General features: G+C 46.1%; 1 protein-coding gene across 6 annotated transcripts in view; it reads right to left on the reverse strand.

Annotated features, from left to right (window-relative positions):
* Nucleotides 1-129: 129 nt before the first annotated feature.
* tcf20 (transcription factor 20) overlaps nt 130-10,000 on the reverse strand; it is a 34,300-nt gene continuing 24,429 nt past the window's right edge. Inside the window, exons 2-8 of one of the 6 annotated variants that reach the window (XR_014030505.1) lie at nt 3,544-10,000; nt 3,343-3,436; nt 3,168-3,217; nt 1,207-1,304; nt 768-1,126; nt 527-686; nt 130-362 (exon numbers count right to left, since the gene is read on the reverse strand). The exon at nt 3,544-10,000 is cut by the window's right edge and continues 1,398 nt beyond it. Coding sequence is in view for 2 of the 6 variants with exons in the window: in XM_081370933.1 (XP_081227059.1) it covers nt 1,248-1,304; nt 3,168-3,217; nt 3,343-3,436; nt 3,544-10,000 (6,658 nt within the window). In the remaining 4 variants the exon portion in view is untranslated. Of the gene's footprint in view, nt 1,130-1,206; nt 1,305-3,167; nt 3,218-3,342; nt 3,437-3,543 lie in introns of all 6 variants that reach the window. The other 5 variants (XR_014030506.1, XR_014030507.1, XR_014030508.1 and 2 more) reach the window with 5 other exon arrangements.

The raw sequence follows: 10,000 nt of genomic DNA on the forward strand, positions 1-10,000 counted from the left end.
ACATGCGCAGCTCACAGTAGGTCTGTCTCCCCGAAGGCGGCGAGTTAGAGCCGGCTACTCTACGCATCCGCGCGGACCAGACACAGAAGAAGAGAAGTACTGTGAACACACACACACACACAGCAGCTCTCCATTGTATAACTGTATTCATGAGTCAGAAGCATATTGACAGTTTTCTAGTACATGTTGTTTTCATATGGCGAGTCTTTTCTCTGCGTTCGTATTTTCAGGAGATTTTTATAGAAAAGATGACAGCGATTGTTCTGGAGATGGAGATCTGCACTGCTTTCCCTCGGAACGCTGCAGGAATGTTGGTCTCGACCCGTTACTCACGAGTCCTGGTGCTTTCCCTCTCATCCCAGCTGTGAAAAATAACCCAATGTCCATTAGCTTCTCCTCGCTCTCCTCTATAGCACAAAACCCTTGAGGTGGAAAATAAGAACACTTATCAAAGGAGCAGAGACAGACACAGACAAGCGAACTCTCTCACTCACACACACACACACACACACACTCACAGGCACACCTTCGAAGGCAATATATGTGCATCTCCATGACAACAATGTCTCTGTGGCAACTGGACTTCCGCTCCACGTGATGTCACGAGTGTGATGTCATAACGGGTCGACATTCTGGTCCTCCTGATACGGACATTCCATCAATCGCTCAGAATTCGGTCTAAAATACTGATTAAAACAATAGTGATGTTTAAAATAATGATAATATGAGTTATGATATAAAATACTACATATAACTGGTGTAAATACACTGCCTCTCTCTCTCTCTCTCTCTCTCTCTCTCTGTCCACATGGTCCCTTCCCTCGTTCAGTCCTCTTGTTCCTAATGCGCAGCTCCAGGTAAAAGATGACCACAGCGGACTCAAAGGTCAGACGTAGCGAACTGAAGTCGTGTGTTGAAAGGCAGTTAGCGTCTCTTCATCTCCATCTTCTGCTCGGCCCTGTCCACGGGGGATCAGGCGATGAATGGAAAACCTCTCAGTTATTAGTGTTCTCTAGAGAAAGTCTTTGAACTTTACATTCCCAAATGTAATCGTCGGTAACCCCGATCTCGAAGCATGACGGCGTTCCCACTTCAGCTGGACCCACACAGTCAGGAATCTCTCTCTCTGCTGGGAAGCACAGGCACAGGTCAGTGACGGCACAGGCTAACAGAGCCAAACACAACACTCACGGCAGGGGCACTCACGTCTGATCTGTGCGTGACTCGTGCGGCGTGTGTGTGTGTGTTCATCCTCTCTCCGACTGCTCCAGGTACACCGCTCCAGGCTTGGCGATTCTGTTGCTCTGTTCAAACACAACGCATATGTACACAGACACACACATCTATAGTCACACTGGTGGAATAGCGTAGTTTCTACGGAGCTCCGCACATGACATGCGGGATATATGATATACACGCATCAACCAGAGGACAAATTAGTAAATCATGGCCGAGATTTCACAACATGAGGGAACAAATTAAGTTGTGGGAACAAATTTAGTAAAAACAAAAATAAGGAATGAAATAAGTCATGGGAATGAGTTCTTAAACCGTGGCCTAAAACAAGGGAACGAATTAACCCTAACGAATTAATAAGCTGTGGAAACAAATTCTTTATTTGTGGCCACAAATTCACTAAAACGAGGGATTGATTTAATAAGCCGTGGGATCTAATACTTAATTCGTGGCCATGATTTAACTAAAATGAGTTCACAAATTGATATGTCATGAGAATTCATTCTTAATTTGTGACCGAGGTTTACTAAAATGAGTTAAATTAACATGTTGTGGGATCTAATTCTTCATTCATGGCCATGATTTAACTAAAACTAGGGAACAAATTAGTAAATTGTGGCCATGATTGTGGCGGGGGTATGCAAAGCACCACTTACTACCCATCATACATATTAGGTACTCTAATGTTTAATTGTGATCATTAAGTATTGTCATTGTCAATTATGTTTGTTTTTTGTAGTGTGGAGTTGAGTTTCAGTTGTGCTTATCTTAACCCTAGCCCTTGAGTTATCCTAACCACAGCCCTTAGCCCTAATAAGGGGAATAATAACCTTGGCACTTTGTCATTGCTATCAACTCTCCGACTCACCCAGGGCTCGACATTAAGCCTTTTCATGTGCTTGTCCTTCCCACAAGTAAATGTGTTTGGTGTGTGTGTGTGTGTGTGTGTGTGTGTGCTGTAAATATAATTTATTCTGAAGAAATATCCTCATCTGTGTTCAGTCAGCTCTGATATATTTTAATCTGCATATTACAGATTTAAATATACCCCCCCCCCCCCAAATCTTATTAAGTGTATGCTTCATCTTTAGTTTTAAATTTGATCAATAGATTAAATTGGAATAGCCTAATAAGATAATATAGGGCTGTTGTTACCCTAGGTAGGGCTGATCAAATAAAATCATTTACACTGAAAATTTACAACTGCATTAAATAATGTACTCGTCGTGTGAGGTTGCTAAACTGTATCATATGTTAAATATTAAAACACATTTTGAATTTTGGCACTGGAAGTGTGTTGTTAACTGAGTTTACATTTGTTTGGACTTCTCCTCGAGAGTCTGCGCAAGCCTCAACAGCGCAACCTTGTTACCGTCAGTAATACATTTATTATCCACTATCGACCGCTACTTACAATAAATATAATACAATCAGAATCATTCACTCGTTTTAGTGATTCCCTAGTTACTTTTTTGTTATTGGCGTTTAATCAGGCTACTTGTCCGGTCGGGCAAGTAAAATTCTCTTTCACTTGTCCCATCAAAAAATCCACTTGTCCCGGACAAGCGTTAATGTCGAGCCCTGCTCAGGTCCTGTTGTTAGCACCGTATATATATTTTTAAATTATGCTAGATGAAGTTAAAACATGGAGACACAAATATTAAGCAAAAAAAAATGGAAACTCCTATATTGAGGTGGTGATGAAAAATTTACTACCAAGTCAAATTGTGTTTGTTACCTTTTACTACCTTTCAAGGGCCTTAATTTTAGTAGATTCTTTTTACTACCGCGCGGACACCCTGAATTAGCAAGTCGTGGCCACAAATTCACTAAAACGAGGGATTGAATTAATAAGCCGTGGGATCCAACTCTTACTTCGTGGCCTCGATTGACCACATTTCCATATTAATTGTGAAGTCTTGTTCTCTTACCTTGTGCTTTGGACACCTCAGAGAAAAGTTGTCTTCATTTAGGGAGCAATCTTTAGATGGAGGGTAAAAAATAGGTTATTTAGCACTGAATCTCAGTCCCCCACCCCTGATCACAAAGACTCATGTGCACTTTAATAGACCCCCAAGTGCAGCCCACAGTGATGCCACATCTCACCTGCTTCTATGGCACAAAGGTAGTGGTACCTCAGGGTGCAGCCTTTACTGTAGCAGCCCAGGGTGGAGCCCACCATCTCACAATGGGAGCAGCTCTGAGGAGAGGAATCAGTCACCAGAAAAGAGGAACTAACATTAACAACAAGTCAACGTTACAGCAATAAGCCACATACTAAAACGAGCGGCAGAACTTTCTACTCACGGTGTCTCTAGCACCATCTAGTGCCTCCTGAAGGCCATACAGTCTCCCGTTGACCAGGTATACGCCGCTGGTCCACACGATGCAGCCCTCGTGCACCCACAGCTCCTCGGGGTCCAGAGGCACTAGTGGGAGCTGGGTAAGTTGGGCCATGGGGCCCAGGGAGTCCAGGCTGGGTGGGGGAGGCTGGAAGGGCAGGGAGGCTTTGCTGTTGATGGGAACAGTTCGAGGTAAATCTTCACTGGACTTGTGTCTTCTTTTGAAGCGTGGATGGGATGTCAGTTTTCTGTGCTGGGGCCTCTGTTGTGAAGTCTCGACATGCAACTGCTTCAGTATGAGCTCACTATCCAGTTCTTGTACATTTGATGTACCCAGCCCACTCACCAGTCCTGCAGCCGGATCCCAGGTGTGAGCGGTTACCTTCAAGGTGGAGCTGCTGGTCATAGCATTGTGGAAAGCCATTTCTTCACCCATGCTGGGAAATACAGTGCCAATGGGCGTGGCTGGGGATGTAGGGTCTGTTGCCTGACTTACTGGGCAATCGCTACTAACATATGACTTGACATTCTGCGAGTCTTGTAAACTTGTATTCTGGGGAGTCGAGTCTGTCGGAATGGATGTCACACTGGAAACTGTGGTAGCTGCCCCATGGTAGGACAAGGTTTGTCGGACTTGAGGTGGATTCTTAGGCAGCTTGGCTGCATATTCAGCTGGGTAAAAAGGACCATAGAGATCCCCGAGATGTTTGTAGTTGGCCCATTTCTGGCAAAGACAGCATAAGAGGCGACCAGTGTGTCCAGTTTCTGATATCACAGGCCCTGACAGAACATATCCAGATGTAGGAAGTATCTTCCCGGATTGCAAGGCAGAATCAACTTGCTCTGAAACCCAATTTTCCTTTGTTCTTTCATTTTCCTTCTCTTTTCTCACAAGCTGAGATGCCAGCGGGGTATTTAACAGGCCATCAGCCCCAAGGTGACCAGCTTTGCCTCCACCACTTTTCGATTTTTCATCTTCGGCATTAATAATTGTACAGACTGCCCCAATCTCTTCCACCTTTTTCTCCACATGTATGTAAGGAGCAAAAACATTATTTCTGGTATCTGGGAATATTCCACACAGGCTCATGCTTCCCTTACCGCTCGTTTGAGTGTCCAGCTCCTCTTTGGAAGCCATGCCTCTCCTTCTTCTCTGATTGCCACTTGTACCAGCAGTCTCGTTGCCCTCTTTCCCCTTTCTCTGTTTATGTTTAGCAGGCTTCAAATCTAACTCTGGCTGGGTCTCTTCACACTCTACATCCTCCTTCACCACCTGGGTTTCAGCGGGAGGGACCAAAGATGGACAGGGGTTCTGGTCAGGTGGTGTTGACTCTTGGGGCACTTCATCTGCTGTGTTTGGGACTTGGACAGACTGAGGTACAGCTGTAGGTGAGGGAAGAGGAGAGGAAGGTATGCTTGTTGCTGCATTCTGAATTTGTGCTTGGGCACGTTTCTGCTTATTCACACTGCCTACTGGGCGACCCTTTTTCTTCCCTGATGGAAAATACCCTTTGGGCACCATGCTATCTGATAGTTTAGACTCAGAGCATGTCAACCCGAGAGAATTCATCTGGTGCTGAGAAGCTCTGGACAGAAGGTGGTGCCCAGGGCTCTGGCCAGTGGTGGTCCCAAAGTAATCCCCTCCTGGGTAATCATCAAAGCCCATGCCAGTCTCTTGCAGTTTCTGCCTAAGCAGGTTAGCAGCTGACTGCTCGCTGCGCCGGGTTTCCAGCTGTTGATAAGTGTTTGTGAACTGCTGTATGTCAGACAATGCAGATGAAGATGGAGGAGGGGATCCCTGTACAGGACAAGGTAATGGAGGAGCTGGTGGAAGGGGTCCTAACAAAGTAAAATCATCCTTATCACTTTCACCCACCAAAGACCCTGAAGATCCCGCAGCACCTAGTCCAAAGTCAAAATCTTTTGGCAAACTTCTGAGGGTACAACTGCTAGAAGCTGTTGCACCTGGTTTGAGAGACTGAGAATCACAGGAGAAGGCATCTTCAACTGCTCTGTATGGCATAAGATCCTCTAAAGTATGAGAATCATCTAGGTAAGATAAACAGGCCTCCTCTCCTTGAGGAGCACTAGCAAACGACGTGCCACCCTCAGGGTCTGGCATGTCAGAGGTGTAATGAGACACTTCCAAGAAGTCAGATTCCACATGACTGTTGTTGAAGTCATTTCTTTTCACACTTGGAGTAATTTTCTGCACGATTGCCTCAAGTTTTAGACCACGACCCTTTCTTGGGGGAAGAAACTTTGCTTTGGACTGAGGAGGTGAGTTTGCACTGGATATAGAATGCTGAGTCTTAGGAGAATGCAATTTTGGCTGAGTATCAGTACTGCTAGAACAATTGTTGACTGCATGTCTAGAATCAGAGTGGGACTGCGATAATGGGGAGTGATAAGCTGATCCTGGCCGCTGACCTGGAACATCCTGATGCTGCCTCTTAGCTGGAATAGGAGAAATAAAAGATCTAACTCTCCTCCTCATGATTAAAGGGTTGGTTTCAGCCGATGCTCCAGTTTTAGTTAGTCTCTGCCCCTGCTGAATCCCTTGGATAGCCTTACCGGTGTGCCCAGCAGGGATAATAGCACCAGCTGAAGCCACTGAGTGGAAAGATTTGGCAGTGTCTTGTGCACTCTTATCTGAGATGTCCTCTTCTTTAAGTTTAGGGCCAGCATTTGTGACTTGTTGAGAAACAGCATGCTCACAAGGCATTGCAGTCGGTGGTTGTCCAGCACCATCTCTTTCAGAATAAGCGTCCCATATTTTCATGTCAAAGTGTGAACGGAGATAAGAGTGCTGCCGAGATATGTGATGCTGACTGGGCAGAATATCACTTGAGGACTGGGATTTACACTTCTGTTCAGGAAGTCTCTGAAGAACGTGCTTGTCCATAGCTCTTAGCCTTTGCCTGTCAGGAGTCCAGTCGGGTCTGTCTTGAGGGGGTAAGCTCTGCGGAAACACTTGTAACTTGCTAGTAGAGGGTGTGGTTTTAGAATATGCTGATATGGTGTGGAATGGTCGATGAGGCGTAGGATGGGAGATCATTTTTTGTCCATCCATGGTGTCACTGAAGCCATATGCTCTGAAACGATCAACTACCTGTGAAAACGACTGGTGTCTCGGTGGCGAGGACAAAGGATTCGAGGACATTTGCGAAAGATATGGCACGTTGCTGGTGGCTTCATTGTTGCCTTTGGCACTGCTGGTCTTTTCTAAATCAGAATCAACATCTACAGGGGAATGGAGGGGCTTATTACACTCCTTACTGGGTGGCGTGCTGCAATAACCATCTGTGTTCTGGCCTGCAGCTTCAATCTTTGACGAGTCCTCCTTGTTTTGTGCTTTCTTTGCTTTTATTTCTTCCTTGCAGCATTCTTGACCGTTTGATCCAGAAGAGGAAAATGGCTGCTGAATGACTGAGGGTCCAGTGGTCCCAGAGTGTCCCCTCTCTCTTTCTGGTGTTGTTCGTCGAGAAGGAGACACATCGCAGATTACTGAGCGCCTGCCTGAGGACGTGGATGTCTGAGATTGAGTGTGACTGATAGGACCTACACCACATGCCAGTGGCTCAGCTTCCTGTAAAAGCAGTTGTTCCACAGCAGAAGGAGAGGTACCATATCTGGAGGGTTTTCTGTGCTGCAAAGAATAGTCAGCCAAATTAATGTGCTTTGGAGGGGCTCCTGTTGTGAGATCTAAAGACTGCTGCATGTGGGTGGACTGGCTTGGAGACAGACTGGTTTTGCCTTTTTCCAAGGAGATCCCGTGAGTCACGTTGGGCTTGTGTGCTTCAGAATCCCAAGAGGGATGAGGATGGCCTAAAACTATCTCACTATCTGGTCCCTGATTCTGACTTGTATTCGGTGGTTTTCCGGAGGCCATTTGACTGAACTGGACATTAAGTCCACCCATAATTGTTTGAGAGCTCATTGCATGTGAACTCAAATTTTCAACCATACTGCAAGGTAGTCTAGTTTGATAACGGTGCTGGGATGTATCTTGAGGTTGTTGATGAACACTAGGTGTCTGGTCGGGACGTCCATAGCGTCGATCTAAGTGATGACCTTGGAGGACTTCTTGCAAAAGACTTGGAAACGATTGCTGAAACTGAGAACTGCTATCCTGACTTCTTGAGACGATACCTCTCCCCCCCTCCAAAGCAAAAACACCAATCTCCTTTCTGGCAAAAGACCCATAGCTGGCCTGCAGCTGATGATAATTCTGGCTTCTATTTGCACCCATACCACTCCCTAGTCCTAACTTTCCCTTGCTCTTTGTAGAATTGAAATGTACCTCAGGATTACTGTATTTAAATGACACTGGGTGAGATTGAACAGAGGGGATGTTTTGGCCAAATTCTTGTTTAGGGGAAATATCATATTGTGACACATATGTTTCCATGCACACTTCCCCCTCTCCATTGTGATTTCTTGTCTCTCTTAAGACATTGACATCATGTCGCTCCTCAGGATTGCTGTGTTTGTTTGGGTAATGAGAAACAACATAACGTGGAGATTTGGCTCCTGTGTGCTTGCTCGATTCAATGTTCAGTTCAGAACGAGCAGAGACAATAACCCCAACACCTCCAACATTATGTTGTTCTGAAACATTCACAGTTTTACTTGGATTTTGTTGTGCATCTGTCTCCGCTTCATCCTGTGTGGTAGAGACTGACAGTCTATTCTCTGATTTTTCTCTATCACAGGGAGGATCTGCACTTTCAGCTTCGCTTTCTTCATCTTTTATCATTTTGATCATTCTTCCCTTCATTCCATTATCATTAATACCAAGGTCTCGTTCTGCTGCACAGTTCGGACGTGCTGAGGGAATGGGAGATGGTGGAGCAGGGGGATATACCTGTTGTTTTGGGCTGTGTTCTGCAGAAGGATGAACTGATGGTGGTGAAGAGGAGGAGGGCGTCAATGTTTCTGGTGTCTTTGTTTGAGACTCTCTAGCAGATAATTGTTTTGAAGCTGTTGAAATGACTCTAGGGTTGACCTGGAGATCCAATGCCTGTTCTGACGACGTCTGACTCTGTGATGATGGGCAGCTCTGTGGCTCAGATTCATTGCTTGTTCCACTTGCCTGCCTAATTCTCTTGCATTCTAATTGCTGATGCCCTTTTGTTTCCAGCATCTCAGAACTCTCTTCATTTACTGAGGTCTGACCACTGGCACTGGCACTTGCAGATTTGTTTTGGTTGCCCGGTAAAGACTGAGATCCCTGCTGCATCTGAAGGTGATGTGCACTGTCTCTGCTCTTCCTCTGAGGCAGCACAGTGTCTGTTAGCAGCATGTGCTGCACCGTATTAGGTAGATTCTCCACTTGAGAGGTCAGAGCATTTAGACTATTTAGACCAGGGTCCTGCAAGAGTTTTTCATGAGGGTACAGGGAGCCATCTTCCCCTGGAGCGCCTCGAAGACCTAGTCCCATTCGGTTCTGACTCATGGAAGCGTGACTGATCCCTGCACTGTGGTTCAAACCAGCCACTTTAGTTCCTACAGCGCTACCACAACTACTAATACTGCTATTTGAATTGGGAGTGGGGCTCAGCTGAGGTACGGCCTGCAGAAGGCGTCCATGGCTTTGGCTGCTGCGAGAGTTTGAAACAGAGGGGTGTGATGACGTCTGCATATGCGTAGCTGCACTATTCCCCTCTGAACCCCCCATTAGTGGAGACGAAGAGGAGCTGCAGCTTGGAGACTGTACAGCAGATGGAGCAGGGGAGGGATTAGATATTGGACTGAAGTTCTGATGAATGTGGGCCTGTTGACTTTGGGAATGCATAGGAGATTTGGTGAGGTCTTGAGAGGGTTGTGAAGGCAGAGCAGGGCTAGAGGAGACCGATGAATGGGGCAGTTTGGACTGCAGGTGTCCCTGGTGCTGCATTTTGAGGGAAGGGTCATAACCTGCTCCAGTGCTGTGCTGAGAGCTACGCTGGGAACTGGGAGCATGCTTGTGAAGGGACTGCGATTGGGGCGAATATGGAGGATGAGCAGATGATGAGTAACTTTGACCGATATTCTCACAGCTGTTTGAAGCAGATGAACTTGTATGAGTGTTTGGATTAGACTGACTGGGCGAGTTATTCATTTTGGCATCCGTACTGCTGTTGCCGATCACGTCGTATCTTTGCGGTGGAGAGTTGTACATTCCAGCGGAGCCTGAGGTTGCATTAATGGAGGCGTAGTGTCCAAACTGAGGGGGTATTCTGTTTCCAGAAAGCGGGTACGTCCGGTGATGCTGACCTTGGTGTAATCCTTGATGTGAGGGATATTTCTGACCATGCTGGCGTTGATGCATTTGAGCACCTGATTGTACTGAAGTAGAATGAGCCATACTGTATTGCTGGGAAGGAGAAAACGAACCAGTGCTGCCACTATTACTACTCCCAACTGCAGAGCCACTGGTG

The sequence above is a fragment of the Scardinius erythrophthalmus genome (genome assembly GCF_964197995.2).
Source record: "Scardinius erythrophthalmus genome assembly, chromosome: 1".
In the NCBI taxonomy this organism is placed as follows: domain Eukaryota; kingdom Metazoa; phylum Chordata; class Actinopteri; order Cypriniformes; family Leuciscidae; genus Scardinius; species Scardinius erythrophthalmus.